The sequence below is a fragment of the Sceloporus undulatus genome, chromosome 1 (genome assembly GCF_019175285.1).
Source record: "Sceloporus undulatus isolate JIND9_A2432 ecotype Alabama chromosome 1, SceUnd_v1.1, whole genome shotgun sequence".
NCBI lineage: Eukaryota > Metazoa > Chordata > Lepidosauria > Squamata > Phrynosomatidae > Sceloporus > Sceloporus undulatus.
Genome location: NC_056522.1, coordinates 67871434 through 67897064, shown reverse-complemented (window position 1 = coordinate 67897064; position 25631 = coordinate 67871434). Strand labels below are relative to the sequence as shown.

The 25631-nt window shown below is 41.1% G+C and overlaps 1 protein-coding gene across 1 annotated transcript in view; it reads right to left on the bottom strand.

Annotated features, from left to right (window-relative positions):
* The window catches only part of NID1 (nidogen 1), a 71004-nt gene extending 52670 nt beyond the window's left edge, over positions 1-18334 (bottom strand). The window contains exons 1-4 of the mRNA XM_042477691.1: positions 18049-18334; positions 5953-6252; positions 2833-3062; positions 1341-1756 (exon numbers count right to left, since the gene is read on the bottom strand). Of these exons, the coding sequence (XP_042333625.1) occupies positions 1341-1756; positions 2833-3062; positions 5953-6252; positions 18049-18255 (1153 nt within the window). The 5' untranslated portion in view covers positions 18256-18334. The remainder of the gene's footprint in view (positions 1-1340; positions 1757-2832; positions 3063-5952; positions 6253-18048) is intronic.
* Positions 18335-25631: the final 7297 nt, after the last annotated feature.

Below are 25631 nucleotides of genomic sequence, written 5' to 3'. Positions count from 1 at the left end.
ATGCTCCTCCCTCCTTAACTGTCATCTTTCGACCTGAGAAGGAGAGAATAGGCTGGCCCAGCTCCATCAGGGCTAGCCTGAAGAAAGAGGCTCCTCCTTCCTTAACTGTCATCCTTCGGTCTATGAGGGAGAGAATAGGCTGGCCCAGCTCCACCAGGGCTAGCCTGAAGAAGAAGAGCCCTTCCTCGGGTCCATCTGCCTTGGTCCAGACCTCAGAGAGAGAGAATAACTGCTGGACCTGATCCCCTCCCTCCTCACCATTTCCTTCTCCTTTTGTGTTGTGTCTTTTTAGATTGTAAGCCTGAGGGCAGGAAACCGTCTATTATCCCCTCTGTTGTAAGCTGCCCAGATTCCTAGTGTTGGGCGGCATATAAATAAATCCTATTATTATTATTATTATTATTATTATTATTATTATTACTACTATTATTATTATTATTACTATTATTATTATTACTATTATGCTTACCATAAAGAATACAAAACTAACTCACAAATGTGTCCACATTGAGCTCAACAGAAAGACCAGAACCCAAATCCAAGGAAAGATTTTAAAGGGAACCACAAGCCAAATTGAGAGTGCCAGGCATCCAAAGCTAAGAACTGCAAGGCCAGCCTTGGGAAGGCCAGCATCACAGATGGAATATAAAATAAAATAAAATAAAATAAAATAAAAACTTAATACTTTTTTAAAAAATGTAATAAGTAACAAGCTACATTTACACATTACAGTCACCCCTCCAAGTCTGTGGACTTGAGATCTGTGGACTTGGAAATGCACAGAGGGGCAACTGCCATTAACGGCAATGGGGTGTGCACCCATGGTGCGCCCCCTGCATACATGCACACACCCCATTCAAGCTTATTGGGCTTGAATATGCACAATATTTGGAAATATTTGGGGAGGGGTCCAGAATGGATCCCCCATGAGTTCCTAGGGCCGACTATACTTCTAAAATATCAGTTCGTAACATCTGGTAGGGTGTGAGGGTGAGAATAGGAAGTCAAGACATTTAATAATAATAATAATAATAATAATAATAATAATAATAATAATACAATAACAAGCAGCATGTTAACTTTATGAATGTAATAATTGCCACCAACTACTTTTTAAAAATAATATTAAATATTTTGCTTTGGAAGATGTGTGTCTACTTTCACCTCTATATGGCATGTTAAGGTCTGAGAGAAGCAGGCTGCTCACAGCTTAACATTTCTTGGGGATTAGGAACTGGCACACCCATGTCTGTTACTCCTTATGGTAATTAGATTTAGATGAAAAATGGCATAAATCATTCTGTTGTTGATGAAATGCTCCTTGTAATCCCAGTTCTTACCAATTCCAGTTTCATCAACTTCTTCTACATCGATAATCTGAGCATGTTGTCGAGGAAACTGCTGGGCTGGAAACTGGAGAGGTGGATTTTTCCCAGTAGGGAGTGGAGGCTCAGCTGGAGGCTGTTCTGTTAAAGTTTGATATGGAGACTGAAAACCATCTTCTGCTGCTGGCTGAGGTATGTTGTAAGTAGCCTGTACACTATCTCCTCTTCTGGAAATCTCATAGGATTCTTCTGGCTGGCTTATCACAATGGAATCCTTATGTGATATGGAAGGTTCTGTAGTTACTTCCTGGAACTGGTCATAGTCACCATAATCAACACTGACAGAACTCTGGGTGACTTTAGCTGACACGATATTATCTGAGCTGCCAATTTCAAATGCCCAGACTCCTTGTTTTCCCAAATTGCTGCTCCTAGAAGGCAAAAAATATGTAATGATGAAGCAAAACAAGAAAGCCAATCACTAGATTGTATATTTTGAAAAGTTAAACAACTCCTTCATCACTAATTACTGAACTCTACAGATACACTGACTCAAAAACAGACATATGTGCACAACTTAAGGCAAATTGGAAGTCCCCAGAGGGTACCAATTTTCAGCAGCTTATACGTATATGGTCTTCAGTGTACAAACAATTCATCTGTTCACATTGTCATGAACAAATTTTCACATGATACGGTTATCCCTTCCATATCTCTTTGCTGTTAATCCACGCTATCCAGTTTTATACTGCAGGAGCATATACATTGTGAAAATAATGCAGTTTGACATCACTAGTTCCATTCTATGGAATCCTGGAATCTGTAGTTTTAAAATATCTTTTTTTAGCCTTCTCTGTCAAAGAGTGCTGCTGCCTCACAAAACAACCTTCTCTTCTCCATATTATTAACCTGCCCTTCTCCAGAAGTTATTTTCTTTCAGAGTTAAAACATGCTACTGTTTCTCCAATTCTCAAGAAACCTCCACTTGACCCATCTTCTCTTTCTGATTATCACTCTATTTCACGATTGCTTCAGCTTTCTTTTTCGTATTTCTATAATGGATCTTTTTCAATCTGGATTTTGCCCTTTGCACTCTATGGAGCCAGCTCTTACAAAGCTCACAGATGATCTCATTTGGGCAAGTAAAAAGGCCTGTATTCATTTCTCATTCTTCTTGATCTTTCTGCAGCCTTTGATACAGTTGATCACGCCCTTCTGTTAGATTCCCTTCATGTGTCTTGCATATTTTGATAATATGTATCTGTTTCACTTATTATGTATTGCTTTGTATATTACATGTGGATAATCTGTTTTACAATTTTATAGTTTTACATTTACATTACTTTGTCCTTTCCCTCTGGGTGCACATATGTATGTCTTAGATTGTACATCTTTGGCAGCATTGCTGGTTTTTGTTGTTGTTTTGTTTGTAAAGCTCAATGCACATTGATTGCACAAAATTAATTAATACTGAATAACATTAAAATATATATTTTTTAAAACATACCTGTGCAGATTACCAAGAAGTTCTTCATTGTCAGCAATTATATTGTATGATCCAACTTTTACCCATAAAAAGTAATTTGTAGAGGGTTGACTAAAGCCAACGGTAGCTGGAACAATTTCCTTATCATTTTTAGAACGTGTACCAAAGAACTGCAAGCCATCTTCTGGATAAAGAAAAATTGCATAGGAACTGGAGTCGGAAGAGGCTAAAACAGCCTGGAATGTGTTTCTCTGTAGGGAAGATTTAAATCAATGTATTTTTTAAAGAAGAATTACTAGAGAAAATTATTATACTTTGTCCATCTTATAAAGCTCAGTACATATACCATAATTTTTTATGGAATACTGAATCAAGAATCAATTTTAGAAACATCCTCCTCAAATTCATCTTACAGAAACAAGCAGTGTTTTGAACAGTACATATTGCAGAACTTTCATAAAATGAAAAATAATGCCCAAGACTGCAATCCAAAGTTCTACTTCAAGATACAACCTCCAGACTTAGAAGGGGTCACACTCTCTTCAAAGGACTGTGTTCACAGTCTGGGGGTGCTCCTAGATTCGTTGCTTCACATGACAAATCAGGTGAATGCGACAATCAGGAGCACCTGTTATCAGCTTCAGCTGACACGTCAGCTGCGCCCTTTCCTGGAAGTCAGGGACCTTGAGACTGTAGTACATGCACTGGTAACCTCATGCCTTGATTTCTCCAATGCACTCTACATGGGGTTACCCTCGTGCTTGGTCTGGAAACTCCAGTTAGTTCAGAACATGGCAGCCAGATTGGTCTCTGGTACATCCAGAAGAGACTATATAACACCGATCTTAAGATCACTCCACTCAGGGACATAGCTAGGATTTTAGGAAGGGGGGGGGGGGTCCAGACTAAGTGCCACCATTATAATGGGGTTTGAGTGCGGCAGTGCAGCAGCACACACCATTCATTTTTCTAATGGAAGGGGGGGTCCGGACCCCAAGAACCCTCCCCCCTTGGCTACGTCCCTGCTCCACTGGCTGCCCATCAGTTTCCCAGTACAAAGTGTTGGTTATCACCTTTAAAGCCCTAAATGGCTTGGGTCCAACCTATCTTCGGGACTGCCTCCTCCCATATAATCTTCCCCACACACTTAGATCCTCAGGGAAAAATCTGTCCCAGAGGATCTTTCCAGCTGTAGCTCCCAGATTGTGGAGTGGCCTGCCAGATGAAATCCATCACATTACCACTCTAAATAGCTTTAAAAGAGCTATAAAGATGGATCTCTTCCGGCAGGCCTTTCCTGAATAGTTCTCCAGCTATCAAAAGGAAAATCTAATTGCTGACCTTTGACTTCACCACAGTTATTGTATTGTTTTTAAGTATGTTTTAAATTCTACATTGTTTAATTGTATTTTAAGGGGGGGGGTTTGAGGGTTTGGACTGTATATTTTTAATCTTGTAAGCTGCTTCGACTGCATTTTGTAGAGAGGCAGGATATAAATAAATTTTATTATTAGTAGTATTATTATTAGGTACACGCAAGGATGTCTCAGTAGATGCAAAAGAATTTTTTGTAAACTCCTCCTTCTGAATAGCATAGCCCATATCAAATCATATATTGCTTTTGAAAAATTTTCCTTGTTTAAAAAGCAATTTACTCTTTAGCACAGGGCAATATGCTGTCAAGAAATACAAGACTGAAGCACCTTTCCCCACGTATGGGGAACTAGTGTGGAATTTTTGGATCTCTCTTTTACAAAACAGCATGGCTTCAGCAGTACTAGAAGTTGAACAATTCTTTTAAAACAAACCTGTCATGTATGGCTTATTATCGTTTGCACATAAAACAGATTGGTAAATTCCAAATACAAGAATTCTACCCTTCAATAAAAAAGATATTGAAAATTATAACATTAAACAGGAAAGCATTTTCTCTTATATTTTTTCTTGTTTGAGATCTCTAACTATAGACTTTCAGAACTATCTCAAATTCGTTTACTTATAAAAAATATCAGGAAGTAAATATCTTATTACTGCTTTTCTGGAAATGAAGTAGTCTAATTAATTAATCTTTGTCATAGGAGATTACTGCATACCATTTCTGCACTGGGACACGGAGTCTACAACTTGAAAACGGATCCTATTGAAAAGCTTCATCGCCAGGAAGTAGGCAACCCTTATGCAATCTGGGCTTCTCCAACAGCTTTTCAAACATGAAATTTTCCCATCTATGAAAAGCTGTGCAAGAAGCCCAGGTTGCATATGGGCTGCCTATTGCCCAGCGACGGAATAATACAATTTTCAAGTTTTAGATTCCATGTCCCTTCCAGTGCAAAAATGACATACGGTAATCTCTATAATATCTTCCGTAAGTATTTATATGAAGAAGAAAGGATGTAAAGGGGGGGATATACCATTTAGGGGTGCATTTGGAAAAGTTTTCAAGTGCAGATACATATGAACCACACTGATGTCAATGCACTTGATGTCACAATGTGTAAGGTGGTATTGGGGCCTTTGGGATGATGCAAGGATTGCTGAGTAATGCCCTGAAGGTTCAGTGGAACTTGGAGCACTTCTGTTTGCATGTACCAAACAGTGTAAATATTATATTCATTGCTTTTCATAAATTATGTTTCAATATTGTTTTGTAAGTATGAATACTTGGCTAATGTTCTGAACATCAGCAGCTTATACTCTGGCTTCTGCTCACCAGTTGTTCTGAATTTGCATATTGAAGAATGGTTTACAGTATTTTGCAACTACATTTCAATCTGTTTTTCTTGAGAAACACTACATGTTAGCAATTCTTACCTGGGAGGAATCTCTCACTATTGGACCTAATGGGATTTACTTTTGAGAATACTATATAGAACTGCATGTATGGTTGCAGTCTCAGACTAGACGATTTTTCACAACTTGGAACACTTATGGTGTAACATCTACAATTCTGAACACTGTCCACACTGACTGAGGCTTGTGAAACTGGGGCCTAAACTATCTCAAGGGATAAAGCCATGGATATCAGTGTACTTAGTTCCAAATAAATATGCACTGTTACTTAATTTGTTATAGTTTTGCCATTTAACAGAGCAGGCAAAAAAAAATTATGCCATCTGATTTGTCTGTTGCTACATTACCCACCTTTGCTTGCAAAGTGGTATCTTCTCCAGGTCCAGCATAAGGTGCCACAGAATCCCAGGTAACAATGATAACACTATTTGGCTCAAAGGTAGTATCTGGAAAGCCCCTTTTAATATAGTTGGCAGCAAGCTGGAGGACATCAGGCGATGACTCTTCCCTATAATACACCCTCCCTTGTCCACCTGTAGTATCCAAATCAGCATAAAAGGGAGCGATACCTCCAAAATTGAGAGGAAACTGACCAAGGTATTCATCTTCCCTTGAAGGTTCACTCACTGCAATGATGCCATTAGTAAGAACCTAGTAAAAATAAATAGTAAAGTATTAGAAAGGACAAAATAAGATAGATGCTTTTAACATTCCCAAGTACTGTGAAATATTTTGATCAGCTTCAGATGTACTAGTCTCAAACCAGGTCTCCCTCATCATGTTTGTTTGTTTGTTTGTTTATTGGTCTGTGAATGCAGTGTCCTACTTTTACCCACTATCTGTTTTATCTCATTGCTTTGGGCCCAGTGTTCCAGTTAAACGAACAGCCTGTGCTAAGCCTAAATAATGATGTTATCAAAGTAGGTCCAAAACACACTGCAGAAATTATCCAGTTTGAGACAGCTTTAATTGCCCTGGCTTAGTGCTAGGGAATCCTGGGAAGTGTAGTTTATTGTGGCACCAGAACTCTCTGACAGAGAAGTCCAAATGTCTCACAAAACTACAGTTTCCAGGGTTCTCTAGCACTGAGCCAGGGCAGTTAAAGTGGTTTAAAATTGGATTATTTCTGCAGTGTGTTTTGGACTGTAGTTAACAGTTCTGCTACCTCAGACCCATAGAGACTAATAATTCCCATCTTATACTCATAATGGTAAAGGGGAACTGTATTTGAATGGAATATGCCTAGAAAAATGACAGTGAACAAACACATCCTAATCACACAAGTTAATTTCAATTTAAAAATTGCCACTAGTGTCCCTAAACTGAATTAGAACTACACAGATGACAGCCCACTGCTAATCCTTTTTCCAGTGTCAATTCCTAATCATGCTTCCTCCCTCAAAATTAATATTTTCTGTATACAGACATATGAATGATACTTATATTTGTACCCTAGGGACCAAATAACAGTTCTGGGTGGTGGAGAAATCTAATCACGAAAATGGCATGGAGAAAGGTATTTTGGATGGTCTATTTTCTAGTTCTTTGGTACCTGGCAGTTCTTTGGTACCTGGCAGTATGAAATAGACTATTTAAAGATGTCAAAAGTGGGGTGGGGGGACCCTCCATTGCTTCTATCTTTATCCAATGCATCTTTGACCTTTCCTTAACAAGATAATATCAACATTTCAGATCACTGCATCAAGCATCCACGCTCTTCTCAGACAGACATTTGTGATTATTTGGGGCAAATGAGAAGCCATTACTACAGACAGGCTGCTGATGAGTTTCTACTGTTGTAATGTGCCTTTAAGTTGCAACCTTATTAAATCTTTCTTGGAAAGATTTATTCAGAAGAGGTTTGCCATTTCCTGCCTCTGAATATGGTCCACAGCTTGGTATCCCTGGCAGGCTGCCTTCCAAGTACAGTACTAGTAGCAAAATGTTAAATATTCCCTACAGGCCAAAGCTCTGACATAAAAAATATTTGTAAAAACAACATAGGACATGTTATCAATGAGTCGGGATATTTGGCAAAAAACTGGCATTCTAGATTCTTAGCCAGAGCACAGAAATGCATACAGAAAAGTACTTGTACTACAGAAAAGTAACTTTTCCAGGCTGTGCTTTTCTCTATATTGATATAGGAAAAGAATTAATACAGGTTTAGAAGAAGTAGCAGCATAAATACAGAGTACTAGTAACAACTTTGCCATACAGACTGGAGACATGATGCATAGCAAATCATTCTAATCCACCATTAGCCTCTTCAAATATCTGCACAACAGTGGCACTTCTGTGGCTTTAGTAGGTGTTCCTCACACATTTGCAGTCACAGAGGTCAGAAACTTGTTTTGAAAATAATAATAAAGAAAAATTGGGGTTATCAGTAAAAGTATTTGCCCATTACCACAACCTACACTCCTACAGAATCATGCATAAGCCTATGTCTTTATAAGAGACATTAAAATGTGGTGGCATTGTAAACTCAATAGAATTTTTTTATGAAGGATGGGAGCTCCTTAAATGATTAGGACTACAGATGAAAAGATATAGACCTGATGAGGAAATTCCTCTTATTTAATTTCATTTCATGTTTGCAACTATGCTCAAATTTTGTTGGATTTACCCCTACTTCAAAGAATGGAAGCAAAAAGTTATATAAATAGAGATCCGATGGCTCAGAAACAGAAACATTTGGGGGAAATATGTTTTTTTAAGGGGGGGGGGGGTTCCAATGCTTTTTGTTAAAAAAATGGTTTATGGAATATTATCTTTCAGCATTATGGATAAAAGACATGGGGACCTACATTACCATCACACAATGATTCCACTTTAATTGCCATGGTTCCATTCTATGGACTCCTGGGATTTACACTATAGGGAGGGGCACTTGGAATTTTCAGCCAGAGAACACTGCTCCTTCAACAACTTCAACACCCCAGATCCCACAGGCTATGGTCTATGGAGTCATATCACAATGTTGCAGTGGGAATTTGGCTCAACAGTAGAAGAACCCAAGGCTGGACAAAGAATGGCCTATGGCCCTAGATGTGTCTACACTGATGCACAGAGCATGTGAAATAAACAAGATGAACTTGAACTCTTAACACACGATTTTACAGGTATCATTGAAACCTGGTAGAATGAGTTTCATGACTGGAATGTGGTAATACAAAGATATAAACCTATTCCAAAGAAATAAACCAAAAAGGAAAGGCGGAGGAGTAGCACTGTATGCCAAGAATCTGTGAGGAGATACATAATACATATCCTGCCATTATCAAACCCACTGCAAGTCTTGAGAGGTGAGATTGTTTCCTCTGGGCACAATGTGTAACAATAATACCAGGAAGCTGGCTGCAAAACACTTCACCCCAGCATCTTTCTTGGCTGCTACTACCAAGATTTTTACACACACACACACACACACAAAACACACACATTGTTTTGTTGTAATTTTTGTAAACTGCTTTAGAGATTATATGATCAAAAGAACGAGTGTAAATTTGAAAAACGAATTAACAAATCTTTCTGCCTAACTGTTTCAAAGGCTTATTATGAGTATTACATTCAATATCACTCATGTATGATCCCTAGCTCCTGGGAGGATAAGAGGAATAAATGAAAGAAGTAAATCAATCCATAGATATTACAGAGCCCACTAGAATCTTTTTGCATATTCCAAAAACTGGTTTTAAAAAACCAATAAAAGGGAATTCACTTTCTAACTGATAGGATACTATAATTCATGGCTGACTAAAGAAGTTCAAGAAGGACAATAAAAAGAAGATAAATTATCTAAGAGTCTATTATCCCCCTCTGCTTGAGTCTACTACAGTCCTATGATAGTTATAGCTCACAGTAGTTTGTGCCATAGTAGTATATTCATTAGTCTATACCAGTAGTCCCCAACCCTTTTCAGGCTACCATCCCCAATCCTCTTGGACACCTAAACTAGCAGCCCCCCCATGCCTATTCCTTGATATTAGGTCTACTCTACTACTGCCAATTTAAAATAACCAATTTTGGTCATTGCTTCCTTTGCACCCACTCACCTTGGGAGCAGCAACCAAATAGCTGGCTGAGCAGCAATTGAGAAGCCTATCACCTGTGCTAGGTGGCAAAGATCGACATGGGCAAGAGGCTTCCCAGTTGCTGCTTTACCAGCTGCTCAGTTGCTGCTCTCTTTGTATCCAGTCACCTTGGGAACAGCAACGGAGCAGCCTGCCTTTCTCCTGACCAAGTTAAAACAAGATACAACTAAAATCCTAATAATACAAAAGCTGAAAAATAATTAAATTAGCTATCATTTAAAAACAACAAAAGCATTTAAAAGACATAACAATAAAGAGAAAAATGCAGCACATTCCCCATTAAAAGCCTTTTGTATAATCTGTTAATCATCAAATGTCTATAATTTTTTGTGGGTTTAGGGGGTTATGTAGCTGTGTTCTGGAAGACATCAAATGTCTGTTTAAAACAGTGTTTAAATCACTAGCGGTGTGTGGTGGTGCCAGAAGGGGAATAACACCTGGTCAGGCATGCTCCCCCCATGCCATGTTTTTCCTCATCAGGAAAAGGATGGGGCGGAACAGGGGAGGGAGTGTGTGTCAACCCCAGAATCCCCACCCCCCAGACTGGGTGACACCCGGTACAGGGACATCACTGGTTTAAATAAAGAGTTTTTTATTTAAACAAAGAGTTTTTAAAATCTTCTGGCAAAAATTAAAACTATATTTGAAGCAATCATCATCCTTAGAATTGAGACATGCATATGCGAATTCTGCGTTTCATCTGTTCTATCATATATACTTAACTATAAGTCAACCCCATGAATAAGTCGAGGGCAAGTTTTGGGACCAAAATTATGGATTTTGATATGATCTATAGATAAGTCGAGGGTAAAACTTGGGAGCATGGAACAAAGAATCTAAAGGATGAAGCAGAGGAAAACAATGCAGAAGACTGAAGACTGAATGGATGACAGAATAGAGTGGGGTCAGTACTTCCAGAACAGATTATGCTCTTGTCTTTCACCAGGGGATGATTCCCTTTTTAAATAAGAATTAAAGTACAGTACTTACATTGACCCATGGATAATTCGACTCTATTTTTTGGGCCATTTTTTTACTAAAATTTCTAGACTTATACATGAGTATATACAGTAAGTACATTTGGGAAATAATACTTGAAGCCAAATTACACATTACCTTCCGTACTTTTCTTACTCATGTGTAAGAACAGGAGACCCAATCCAGACTGGGACTTCACAAAGAGTCAAACTCCTTTCTCTTTCATTATAGTTTAATGCAGATCAAGCTCTCTGAACCTCAGAATTTCATTGGAAAAGCACTTTTTAAGATTCCCCCCCCCCACACAAATTGAGAAGGGAAATTGGAAAGTCTGTGTTGAGACTGGGATCACAGCAGCAAGAATCAAGGCTCCTCTGACCTTTACACTAGGGTCCTGATCCAGATCGTGTCAGCTGTTTTATTCTGAGAAAGAATAGCAACAGACTTTTATGATAACATAATCAAGTATCTGCAGTAGTCTGTTCCAGCTGTTGTTTATTAGCCAGATCTAGAAGATAGGAGGGTTACTCTAAGGAACAGCTACTGTATGATATCTACAGTAGCTCTAGCTAATGTCACTACTTGAATCCTATTTGCATTATTTTGGAAGTTGATTTTGACTCCCATATTTCTTTCTTTTTTCATTCATTGCAAAATAATATGGACACAAACCGTCCCACATTTCTTACACCCATCTTCCTTTTAATTTCCCCTCTGTCATGCCCTTTGTGCAGTGTCCTCTGGACTGACCTCTGCAAAAAGAATACTTCTAATCAAAATAGTGTGGGTAAGCTTCTCTTGTTACAGATGGAGTAGCAGGTCATTTCAAAAGCTTTGAAAAGTGCTTTGAGCAATGATTGCTAACTGAACTAGGTTTTCCACAAGCCAAAGAAAACTGCCCCTTCCAGAGAAACATGGTAACCATATGTAACCAGAGGCTGACCTTCATTCAGGATATAAAATGTTGCCTTTTTAAACCAACTGGCCAGTAACTTGTCCTAACTCTGTATTCTTCTCTGCCATGCAGACAACCTCTTTTCCTGAAGAGCTTGTTTTCTTCTATCCAATGGTTAGGTGCCAGGGGAAATACTGCTGCAACCAACAGCCCTCTCCTTTTGATGATGTGATTCCCTATTTTATATATTTGTGATTATACATATTAACACAAAATGAATGCACATGTGTTAAAGTTGACATCATTTGGTAATTAAAGGCACTGTCCAGATTTTAAATAGGGATGACAATTATGTCATTGACTTCAATACAATGAAAAATGACTCTGCTGATTTAATCCAACTATGGATATGTATTTAAGATTTGATTTATGTCTGTGTGCATTTCTTTAAGTATGAATGAATGTAAATTTAAATGCCAGTGAAATGCAGTATATTCACAGTATAGTAAGGTCACATTAATCAAGTTTATTTATATGAAGTGCAAGACAAAAAAACTAGAACAAGAGTAATTGTGTGGAGACAATAAGAACTGTATAGTTCATCATTGCCTTTTAAGGTATTACTCCGTTTAATCTAACATGACACAAGCTCTTGTTATATTTTTAGGATGTTGTACTTTTGAATTACATACATGGTTAAGTTACATTTATAGAATGTATGAAAACATCTACAAGCTTTATACATAGTTCTTCTTCATTTAGATTTATTAATAAAAGGCAAAAGGAGAAGCTAAAAAGAGTACTGAAGACAAAGGAGCTGAATTTATCTAGGCTTTGAGAGAAGAAATCCAATAGTTCAAATAATGACATTTTGTAGCTTTAAAAAAATAATAATAATCCAAACACTACAAGCCACAAGCAGAATTGTTTCCTGTCCACCCCTTCAACAGATCACCATCCACAACCAGGATGACTAGATGTCATAATCGCAAAGGAGGACAAGGCACCACAAAATGAAGGACACTCAAGAAAAATGTAGACCATTATGATATAAATGCTAAGCCCATCTGGGGCACAATGCTCTGGACTGACCTCAGATTAACCAGCCACTGTAAGTGGGCCTTATAGGACTTTGACACAGGAGGCTTCCCGTGAGCAAATCGCTGTGAAATCATTAGAAATAGTAAAAGAAGCATGATTGGGGTTCACATCCCCACACACTTCTCCCATGAGTAAATTGTCATGGAGGCATCAGGGCTAGCTTCTCCCGTGAGCAAATCATTCTTGGAGCCCCCATTTGGTAATAATAGGACCTCCTGTTATTGCCAAATGGTGGCTCCATGATGATTTACTGACAGGAGAAGTGAGACCTGAGGCCTCCATGATGATTTACACACAAAAGAAGCATGTGGGGGTGTGAACCACAATCACGCTTCTTTTACGATTTCTAACTATTTCATGGCAATTTGCTCATGGGAAGCAATCCATGTGATAAAGTCCATAAATTGCTGCTGTTAGTTAGAACAAACAGTAAAGACCTGATGGATCAATAATCTTACTCAGCACAAACCAGCTTTCTATGCTCATACAAGATGAGCATGCTCATATAAGACTGGTGTTGTGAAGATCTTGTTACACAAGTAGTTGTAACTGTGGCTAAGCTCCTGAACTGTCCAAACATATATTAGCATTCATCAGTTTGTCTCAAAGTACAAGTGAGCTCTCTATATATAAGTGTGTGTGTGTGTGTGTGTGTGTGTGTGTGTGTAAGTCTGAACTACTGATAAACAGAATAAAAACATTATGTAATATTAAATGTAATGGAAATCTTACCACAACCTGACTATTAAATCTAATGTCCTTGTCTGTCTGCTTGAATTTTTATGCTGTTAAACCCAATCCCAATGGCAAAGATCAGACTACAACTTCCTTGAAAACATTTTTAAATGAACATAACCACAGGGCACAATCCATTCCATACATTATCCTCTCAAAGAGGGAAGTTCTAACATACAACACATCATACATGCCCAGTGAGTTTATATGATGTCATGAATATGTACAGAAAAAATATGTCAAAATGGATTATCTGTGCAATTGTCATTCAAATAAATTTAATTACTGGGAACCTGCAAGAATCATTTGTTCTCGGAGCTTAGCACACAACAAAATAAAGCGACTTACCGCTCCAATCTGAAGCCAAATTCGGACTGACCCCTGGTCTTATCGCACGGCTTTTGCCCTGAAAACTGCCATCTGGGTACAGCCTGGCTCCAATACTGGCTCCAATACCAGAACTTGTTTCGGTGGCAATGTTGCAAAGTCGGAAAGCTCCCGACTTTGAAAAATGGCCACCGACGCGAGTTCAGGGACCAGTATTGGAGCCAGGCTGTTCCCAGAATCAAGTTTTTGGGGGCAAAAGCCATAGATAAAATCAAGGGGCAGCCCAAATTTGGCTTCAAATTGGGAGCAGTAAATCACTTTATTTTGCTGTGCACTAAGATCCTTAGAATGATCGTCCAATTCACAAGAATAAAGGAAAGCATTAGACTTAGGACACTCAGAACACCTATACCACAAAGCTGGTCAAAACATTAACAGCAATGTATACTGCCTCCAACCTCCTATGGTTTTCAAAGAGTTGCAAAAGTATCAGTCTGATTACCTGACTAAGGAGCTGAATAAATGACCCCTAAGGAGCGGCTCTGAGCTTCCCCTTTCCTCACTGAATTGGAGCCGCAGCACCCATGCTCTGCGGCTCCAATCTGGCCTTTCCGTGGTGCAAAAGGTGGCTCCTTTTTGTGCCGTGGAAAGGGCACCCTAGCTGCTGTGGTGGTGGCTTTTTGCTGCTTCTTCAGTGCAGCGCATGTAATTTGAGATAATGATATTAATATGGGGGAAATGTTGATATTGGAGAAAATGACCCAGGAAAATAGGAAGGTTACCCACATCCATCTTAGTTCTTGCTTCTACCATACTGAGAAAAGGCAAGGTCAAGCTTGGAGTAAGAAAAGCAAACAAAACAATCCATGCAAACAAGCAGAATTCAACAAAAGAGAATCTCTATGGATCTTTCTTGGATGATATTGTGTCAGAAGAGGAATGTTAATTATTTAGAACAGAACAGGATCTGACCCTTTGTACTCAAACATACAGTCGTAAATTTATCCACTGACCTACAGTCCAGTGGAGTAAACTGCTGCAATGACAGCAACAATGCCTCTTCCAGAGGGGAACTGCAAGCCCTGGAAAGGACAAAGCCCATCTGTTTTCTATTTGTTTGGATTTAGCAAAACTATACTTTAGCTGCCAAAACGATTTGGGACTGTTCTTCCCCAACCAGCAAACATCTTCCTGACTGGCTCCTGCACAATGTCTTCCCTTGATGAGCACTGCATTTTGTTGGGAGTTTCCAGTTTTATGGGATGAATTTGGCTTTTGCACTCCCACTGCCTCAAAATACAAGGGACACTGCTTAGCTTAAAGCACCCTACTGCAACTGGTTCTCATACCTCTGAGGAGTGTGAAAGTTACTCAAGGGAGGTGTGAGACTTGGAGGCCCTAATTCCCCCCCCCCTTCTTCTCCACTTCCCAAAGAGAAAGGCAAGGAGGATGTTTCTAGCAGCTGTTTCTGCCTGAGGGAGGAGGAGAGCAGGGAAGCTCACTGGATTGTGGCCTCTGGGGGAAAGCATCCTGCTGCTTCTTGCCATTTCTTTTCCTCCCATCGGTCCTGTCACTGCCCTGGTTCTCAAGATGAGACACTGCTGCAGCCTCAGCGTAATCTCTCACACATCTTCAGTACTTCTCTCAGTGTGAAAGTTACTGTCTAGCACACAACAATTCTCAGACACCCTCAGTACAGCAGTACTCTTTTTTGGATTCCCTCAAATACAGTCATTCACAGTCTCCCACACAAATTCTGTTTCTTTCCCTCTCTCACACAAACACGCTCAGTCACACTCTTCGTCTCTTTTTTACATACTCACATATACACAAGAAAATAAATGTGTCTGATTGTGTGTGAGGGAGAGTAAATGAGTATATGTGTGAGTGAAAGAAAGCATGAAGGAGCATGACTGGTATCTACGTAACTGTGAGCAGTGTCTTATGTTAGAGTGGCTGTGTGAGAGACAGTATGGGTAAAATGTACTTGATTGAACGTGCCAGGATGTTATTAGACAAGGGAAATTGGAAGTATAATCCAATGGCAATCCAAACGCAATCATGTGGTTTAACGTTATTGCGTGATAGACTACCACATGCAATTTCAGGCAATGGGAAGTCAGTCTGAACGCAATCATGGGGTTTCACTTTATTGTGTGAGAGGTGATCACATGCAATTTCAGGCAATGGCAAGCTATTTTTGGACAATGGAAAGCCAGTTCGAACGCAATTCAAATTCACATAAATTCGCTGAACTAGTGAATTCACGTGACTGCATTCTGGCCCCACTTTCTTTTCATTCGAAATTAAGAGAAATTCCTCCCGTGTGATAAACTCCTCTGAGGGACCCTTTGCTGGAAAGAATACATTGTGTGGGGATTTGAGAAGAAGCCTTCCCTGCTTTGATACTCAGTTGAGGGAAGCCCTTTACTTGGAGGCCCAACTTGTGCCAACTCTGGCTTTACTTTGTCGCCAAGTAAAAACATGTCTTTTTCATCCTAGCTTTTGTGAGCCAAATATTTGGGCCAAATCTTTACAGGGAGGTGGCTTTAAACTGTTTTAGTTTGCTTTAAACAGTTAAATTTGTTTTAATAGTTTAACATACTTTTAGACTGTTTAAACAACTCATTAACTGTTTTAACCTGTTCTAAACTGATTTTATCTGTACATTACCCTGAGGTCTTGAGATACAGGGTTTGATAAAGACATGGCAATAAATAACTGAATAAAGACATAAAGCCATAAATAACAAGGGGTCTGACTGTTTCGCAATGATCAGTTTTCAGCACAGAAAGCCCAGCCTGCTCTCGTTTTCACCCAAGAGGACTCCCCAGCAAAGAAAGTCCTCTCCTAACTGGGGTCAGCTCAACCCTAGATGCAAGTAACGTGCTGAATCCATTTTGTGCTATCATCTCAGCCATTCCTTTGCCAAACACGTAGCGGCAACACAAACACTTTCTCACAGCCTGCGCAGGGCACTGTCACCATCAGTTTATAGGGGGGAAAGAGTGTCAAGTGCTGCTGGTAGCTCAAGTGTTGGACCTGCTCAGCCATGGAAGCCCACTGGAGAATCTTGGGGAAGTCACACTCTCTCAACTTTGGTGGACTCTTGCCAAGAAAATCCTAGGAACAGATGGGTCGTCATAAAAGTTGACTTGAAGGCACATCACAACAACACTGAGCTGAGGAAGACAACTCTTCCCTTGGTTAAAAAAACAACAACCCACTGGGTGGTCTTAGGCAAGTCACACTCTCTCAGCCTCAGAGGATGACAACGGCAAACCCCCTCTGAACCAAACCTGCCAGGAAAACCCTAGGTTTGCCTTAGGGTCACCATGACTGGGAGGCACACAACAACAAGCGAGGAAACACAACCCAGCCACAGTCACACGGCTGAAGTTAGAAGGAAAGGGCACTCCATTCTGAGGGGCCACATCCCCAAAAAGGGAACACTTTTCCTTCCTGGGACTTAAGCAAGCCCAGCAAAGCCCTTCCCTCCATCTTGCAGCTCCCTCCTAACCTCCCCCCCCCCAGTCACAAGTGTAGCCCTCCTACCCCAGCCCTCTCTGCCCCAGGGACCCCATCCAGGACCCTCCTGCCCCCTCCTGCCCTAGTGCCAAGGCTGGCCAGATGCCAGAACCACACAGGAGGACAAGGCACTGCCAAACCTCCCGCCAACAAGAAAAGAGCAATATAGCAACAGCAAAAGCACTCCTAGAGCTAGAAATGCCTGCTTCTTAGTCCTGCTCATGATGGAGGACCTTCTGGAATTCCTCCCGGACACATGCTGCAAAAGGAGGACATGCCTGGTCGCCCTGCAGGCGGACTAGAGGGCCTCACAAAGGCAACAATGTAGGACCTTCCAGACAAACGTTGGCCAAACCACAAGCTGGAAAACCCTCCCAGAAACATCCATTGTATTGTTTGCATGTAAGTCTACAGCGCTCTATAAATACAGCATAATAATGATGGTAACAAGAATAAATGCATGCTTCAAACTCCTCGGGGATGCTCCAAAGGGAGGACCTTGGGAGCGCCTTCCGGGCAGAGGTTTGAGATGTAGGGCACGTCCTGGAAAAGGAGGAGGCGCCGGGTCCAGATGCCCTTTTAGCAAAGGAGGACAAATGGAGGCACCTTCCAAGGAGAAGCTCGCAAAGACTTCTAGAAATAGAGATGGATGCTCCTGAGGGATGCTCCCAAAGGAGGGCATCTGGGAGTGGGGCCCCTTGGACCGGCGGGGGGCTAGAAATGTAGGACGCGTCCGGGGGGGTGTCCCCGGTGCACTCCCTCCCTCCCTGCCCGCCCGAGACTCACGTAGAGGGCTTCCACCGGGGCTCCGTAGAAGCGGAGCGGGCTGCTGAGCTGCAGAGGCGGGGAGGCAGCGTCGTCGCCGGGCTGCAGCTGGGCGTCCCCTCGCTCCGGGCCGAAGGGGAAGAGCAAGAGGGCCCCTCCGCCTCCGCCTCTGGGGAGGGAGCACCCCAACAGCGCCCACCAGCCCCACCAGGAAGCCAGGCGCCTCATGCTGGCCCCAGAAGCAGAAAGCAAGGGAGCAGCAGCCCAGGAAAGAGGGAAGAGGGAAGACAGAACTTGGGAAGGGCGCCCCCACTACTAGGCTCTGCCCACCCGAGGCTCCTCCAGCCCCAGACACAGCCCTGCTTTCCCGCCTCTGGCCAGGAGGGCCTTGGGGGAGGTACTACTCCTACCACTATTACTATTACTAGGAGTTTATCCCAAGGGGGGAAGCAGTCAACCTGTGGGCAAAAACTGACATTCAAACGCCATTCAAACGAGGTGGACGATGCAAGAGCCTTCATCCCCTCCACAGCCAGGGAAGAACCAGGCAAGAAGGAGCAAAAAAGTCCCCTGAGAGTGACTTGCTGATGTTTCTTGGCTGCTTATTCCCAGGATAATGGCACTTCTGTCACCTTTCCTCTCAACGTCGTGTGACAACCATCATCAGCACAACGGCAGGGTTGTCGCATGGGATAATTGCCAAAATGTTGCCAAACCATTGCAGAGGTGCAGAGGTGGGATCATCCGTCGTGCTTCTAAAATGTAATTGAGGCTTCCCACTTTCCTTCCGTCAATGAAGCATTCACAGGGAAGCCATCTTTTGAACAGCGGGATATCCCATTATTCAAAAATATGGCTTCTTCTGGCTTCCCTATGAATGCTTTGGCGACAGAAGGAAAGCGGGAAGCCTCAATTACATTTTAAAAGTGTGATGGACAATTCTACCTTTGCGCTTCTGCAACAGTTCGGCAAAGTTTTGGCAATGTAAGTCCCTCCATGTGATAAGGTCTGGCATCATGTGAAAACCGTTCACAGGTTGTTCACGGGATAATAGCACTTTGAACACAACATCATGTGCAAACAATTTGCACAACTGCGAGGTTATGACAGGTTATTCATGAGGAAATAGCGCCTTGAACACAGCGTCATGTGAAAACCATTTGCATAAATGTGGGACTATCGCTGGCTGTTCACAGGATAACACTGCTTTGAACACAACGTGTGAAAACCATTAGCACAATTGATGGATTATCACAGGTTATTCACAGGATAATAGCAGTTTGAACACGACGTTGTGATAAAACCATTATCACAGGTTAATCACCGTTTATACTTCCAATTATGATAAACTCCTAAGAAAGATCAAAGGAGAAAGGGCAAAGCTTGCTGCTCAACCTAAAGAAAACAAAAGTATTGACCACAGAAGAGCTATACAGGAGACAGATGGGATAGGGACGGGATAGCTCCCTCCATCCTTATCCCATCATTGACCCTTCCATGACTGCGATAGCGCAAAAGGCTTCCAAATTGTAGCTCCGATTCCACCATTAACCCGCCATTAAAGCACCACTGCAATAACACAAACTTCAGTTAATGCAAATGCTAGCCAGTGTCACTTTAATGACAGGTTAATGACGGGATCTGGCCTTTTGTGTGATTGCGGTCAATCGCACATTTCGGATGCATTAATGACAGGATCTGTTCAACATCACCTGAAAGTCCGTCCCACAATCACACGGGAAGGATGGGACAAGGACAGGGTAACCCCCTGCGATAATCTCCACAGATTCATCCTAGACAATGAGGTAGAATTCAAAGATATAGCCTTGTTAGTCCACAGAATCAGTACATAGAGTGATCTTGTAGCACCTTTAAGACTCACTGGAAGAAAGAAGTTGGCAGCATGAGCTTTCCTAGACTTCAGCCTACTTCTTCAGATGCATTTGAACCAAATGCATCTGAGGAAGGAGACTTAAGAGGCTGCGCAGACAGCCTCTAAGGGATGGCCTGGAGCTGCCTCCAGCAGCGCCGGATTGGGGCCGCAGCAAGTGCATACTGCAGCCCTGATCTGGCCTTTCTAAGGTGCAAATAGGAGCCACAAAAAGCAGCTCCTTTTTGTGCCCTGGAAAGGGTGTGATAGCTGCAGCGACGTGGCTTTAAGGTGCACCTTTGGGGCTGCATTGTGTAAACACAGCACCAGAGGAGCACCATGACAATGTGTGCCGTGTGGAGCGGTATGCACTATCACTGCCATGGGGGCAGAGTTGGGGCATGCGTTGTATGGACGCCATGCCCCAGGTCCACCCCCAGGCTGGCCTTAATGGCTGGTCTGCACAGCCCCTTGAGTGTACAAAAGTTCATGCTGCCAACTTCTTTCCCTAGAAAATGAGGAAACTGAAATAGTAAAAGACTTCTCATACCTGGGATCAAACACTGATCAGAATGGGACTGCAGTCAAGAAATAAGAAGATGACTAGGAATGGGGAAGACAACTAGGAAAGAGTTAGAAATGATTCTAAAATGTAAAGGTATACAACTGAGCACTACAGTTAGAATCATCCAAGCCACTGTATTTCTCAACACCATGTATGGATGTGAAAGCTGGAAGTAAAGAAAGCAGACAGAAGGAAAATCAACTCATTTGAGATGTGGTGCTTGAGAAGTGTGTTTAGGATACCATGGACAGCCAAAAAGGAGACCAGGGTTTGATGCCCCCACTTGGCTATGAGGCCCACTGGGTGACCTTGGGCAAGTTACATGCTCTCAGCCTCCTTTGAACAAATCTTGTCAAGAAAACGCCATGACAGTCACCTTAGGGTCACAAGGACTTGAAGGCATGCAACAACAACAACAAAGATGAGGCACCCCTTTAAAATAAGGCACAGGTTTTTTTTACAGTAAAGTTATGGGCCATCTTAAAATTCCATTTATTGATTCTTTGATGTTGTTTGCATGAACAGAGCTGGTCTAAAACATCTTGCTACCTGAAAAAAAAAGAGCAAAGTGGTAGCCTCTTCCATTCCTTGTAAAAAAGCTGAGTGAACTAGCAACTGAACCATTCTACCACACCTGAAGGCAGCACAAGGTAAGCTGTATGAGACACACTTCTCTTTTCCAACATCTTGCTGCTGTCTCCCTACATCTGCTGGCTAAGCAACTGCCTCACTCTGTTAAATGATGGGGCTGGCCCTACAGAAGAAGTACTAGTCTACGAATAGACAAAATCAGGCAGCTGCTTCAGGTAACAGATACTGTAGCAGCAGCGTTTTGACCATTACCATTCTAGGGGGGACATGTGTTCTCCTTTGTTGGAGGACAGTAATGCTGTGGCCTGTCTTTCACTCCCTAGTCCTGGGTGGGAATCTAAAAGCCCTCCACATGTTGTTGAAGTACAGCTCACATCAGTCCTAGGAAACATCCAACAGTGAAGAATGGTGGAAGTTGCAATTCAACAATTTAAGGGCCTCCCAATTTGCACAATAGCCTTAGATTTAGTCTCTCATTCTGAAGTGTATCATGCAGTCCTATCACCAGTGATCAGCTAAGATTCTACTGCCAATCAAGTGAGCTTCTATATGAGGACTGTAGAGTACCATCTTCCTTTGTTTCAGGCATCAAAATGTCTTAGGCCAACCCTTTTGCGATGCATGCTAGCACTTAATGGCAAATCCACTTCACTGTGTGACTTACTTCATATTACTTGTAGTTATGGGCAAAAATTTTAAAACCAGTGTATGTATTTTGTTAATGACATATGTACAGTCATTCATCAATAACAAAAATATGAAAATATGCATACATATCCTTTCTACTTATTATAGAGTTGAAACTGTTTTTATTAAAGTGTTGTTGTTGTTGTTGTTGTTATTTCCTCCAAGTAAGTCAATACATAGGACTAAAACTCTGATTTTTTTAATGACAGTTCCCAGAATTGTCATTAAATTAACTTTTCCAAGTTCTCCATACAATTGACATTCCAAACTGGAGTAGAAAGACAAAGCTGCAAACAGCTTTAAGCTTTAATCTAAACCCACATAAAAAAGAGTACCTTTCAAGTCTAGCCTCACTCAATACAGTACAACAATGACTGACTTCTGAATAAACATGCTTAGGATTGTATGGTTTACAAATAGCCCTGGTAAAAAGCACCTGAGAGCTATTACAACAACACAAGACAGACAGAGATACAGTATGACTCAGGGACAATAAAGGGATCCGTGTGTGCATATTCCTGAGATGCTGTGTATTGTATTATTTTAAACCACCCAAGTAATAGGTAAACATGGGGAAAATGCAACTGATATGTTGATCTTTCTCAGTTTTGAATGCCCATCATTTTTTTTTTCTTATGGAAGGGTACTATACAGATTTGTTAGTGAATCAAGGACTTAATACCGATTTTTCACACATTCATAATTGTAACAGTTGAAATGTATTGGTTTGATCATTAGAGCAATGGCTTTTGCAAACAACAGGTGTGTTTATTGTACTTATAGATAGGTAACCATGTTATACTCCTGCTGAGAGGTGTATATGCATATGGGGGAGGAACAACTTTCTAAGAGCATTCTAAGATGCTTATTTGCATACACAAAAAATCATGTGCAGCCTGGTCTGCAACCAAAGAACAAATGTTCCTTCTTCACAGCCTTATAATTTCTATATATAGTCATGGATAACAATCCACTTAATAAGATACACTAATCTGCAGCTCTGAATCCTGCAATTCAGAATTGTAGATGAATATGTATTAGAACAGAGGTGGGACAGTAGAAAGATTAAATGCAGTTGAAATTAAATGCAGAAAGTACTGACAGCAGCAAGTATGTTATTAACACTGCTTAGTCACAAAAGAATTGCTGATAAAACACAGAACATCCTAGCATTATGTGAGTCAATCAACACTTATAGTTTATCACAATTCAAGCTTCTGGTGATAGACTAGAGTTTCAATAGTAAATCCAGTTTATCATCCAAAACTTGTATCAGGATATAGGTCTCTTTTTATTCTGAAGGATAAGATAACATGGAAATACTTAGATCACCAAAAGAATTTTGATCTATACAAATGTACACCTAGTTAAGGGTTAAAGCTCACTGCTTTTCTTCCCTTTGCTCTTCATTAGATAACCCTAAAGAGGCATATGACTCACTCACCCACCATCAGCACACACAACTCAAACTTTGTACAGGAGAGGAGTATGGTTTTGAACAAACTCCTTGTTTCTGGAATGTCCTGTTTTCTGCTGTATTCATTGCTTTTAATATCCTGCCTTTATGCTATCCTCAATATTTTTAGAAGACCTTTTAACTATAAAGCCCACATGTCTTTAGATCAAAAAAAGGAAGCATCAAATCAAGATTAATGACAACCCAACAAGACTGTGTTACTTAACTATTGTGAAGTGCATTTGCAACTCTCAGCAAGTGGTCTCTTCATTATTTAGTTATTTCGAGGATGGAAATGCTTTTATTTCTGAGCTGGTTGAAAAATATGTAAGAAATGCTACAAAAATATATCTTGTTACACACAGAAAATTGGCCTGCCTTTCAATTAACGTGGATGAAATATGGCAGCTTTGCCAAGTGTAAAGAACTCCTGTGGAACTGGGCACCAGCTCACTGGAAAGAAAAACTGTGTTTGATGCATGGATCCCACTGCTCTCTACACTCTCCAACAAGAACAATAGCCATATTCCATTCACTTTTATTAATTCAGTGGGTTACAGGTCAGGACCATGTTCCAGAACAGGAAACCACTATGGAGGCATTGCTGGGAGTTATTGTATTTCTATTCTGTGTAGTGAGAGAAAAACATATGTATGTATGTATACTACCATATCTGTGAATCATAGAATCATAGAATCGTAGAGTTGGAAGAGACCACTAGGGCCATCCAGTCCAACCCCATTCTGCCATGCAGGAAATCCAAATCAAAGCATCCCTGACAGATGGCCATCCAGCCTCTGCTTAAAGACCTCCAAGGAAGGAGATTCCACTACACTTCGAGGGAGTTTGTTCCACTGTTGAACAGACCTTACTGTCAGGAAGTTCCTCCTAATGTTCAGGTGGAATCTCTTTTCCTGGAGCTTGCATCCATTGTTCCGGGTCCTGTTTTCTGGAGCAGCAGAAAACAAGCTTGCTCCCTCTTCAATATGACATCCTTTCAAATATTTAAACAGGGCTATCATATCACCTCTTAACCTTCTTTTCTCCAGGCTAAACATCCCCAGCTCCCTAAGTCGTTCCTCATAGGGCATGGTTTCCAGACCCTTCACCATTTTTGTCGCCCTCCTTTGGACACGCTCCAGTTTCTCAATGTCCTTTCTGAATTGTGGCGCCCAGAACTGGACACAATATTCTAGGTGGGGCCTGACCAGAGCAGAATACAGTGGCACTATTACTTCTCTTGATCTAGACACTATACTTCTATTGATGCAGCCTAAAATAGCATTGGCCTTTTTAGCTGCCGCATCACACTGTTCACTCATGTTCAACTTGTGGTCTACTTGGACTCCTAGATCCCTTTCACACGTAGTTTCATTCAGCCAGGTGTCACCCATCCTATATCTCTGCATTTTATTTTTCCGCCCTAAGTGCAATACCTTACATTTCTCTGTGTTGAATTTCATTTTGAATCTTGATCCTGTCCTCTGGGGTATTAGCTATTCCCCCTAATTTGGTGTCATCTGCAAATTTGATAAGTATGCTCCCAATTCTGTCATCCAGGTCATTGATAAAGATGTTGAATAGCACTGGGCCCAGGACAGAGCCCTGTGGGACCCCACTGGTCACTTTTCTCCAGGATGAAAAGGAGCCATTGTTGAGCACCCTTTGGGTTTGGCCGGTCAACCAATTACAGATCCATTTAACAGTTCCTTCGTCTAGCCCACATTTTACAAGCTTGTTTGCAAGTATGTCATGGGAAACCTTGTCAAAGGCCTTAGTGAAATCAAGATATACTATATCCACAGCATTCCCTTCATCTACCAAGGTGGTAATTTTATCAAAGAAAGAAATTAGGTTTGTCTGGCATGACTTGTTTCTCTGAAACCCATGTTGACTTTTTGTGATTATGGCATTGCCTTCTAGATGTTCACAGACTCTCTGTTTAATGATCTGTTCCAGAATCTTTCCTAGTACTGATGTCAGACTAACTGGACGATAATTGTTGGGATCCTCTTTTTTCCCCTTTTTGAAGATGGGGACAACATTTGCCCTCCGCCAGTCTGCTTTGATCTCTCCTGTTTTGCAGGAGTTTTCAAAGATTATTGCCAATGGCTCCGATATTACATTTGCCAGTTCTTTTAATACCCTTGGATGGAGTTCATCTGGTCCCGGAGACTTAAATTCATTTAGATTAATAAGGTGTTCCTCTACTATCTCTTTACTTATTCTGTGCTGAAATTCCCCTATTCTGTCCTCTGCTCCATTATCCTCAGGTTGAGCACCCTTTGCCTTTTCTGAGAAGACTGAGGCAAAGAAGGTGTTGAGTAATTCTGCCTTTTCTCTGTCTTCTGTTAGCATTTTGCCATCTTCTCCACGAAGTGGCCCTACCGTTTCCTTCTTCTTCCTTTTGCTGCGGACATATCCAAAAAAGCCTT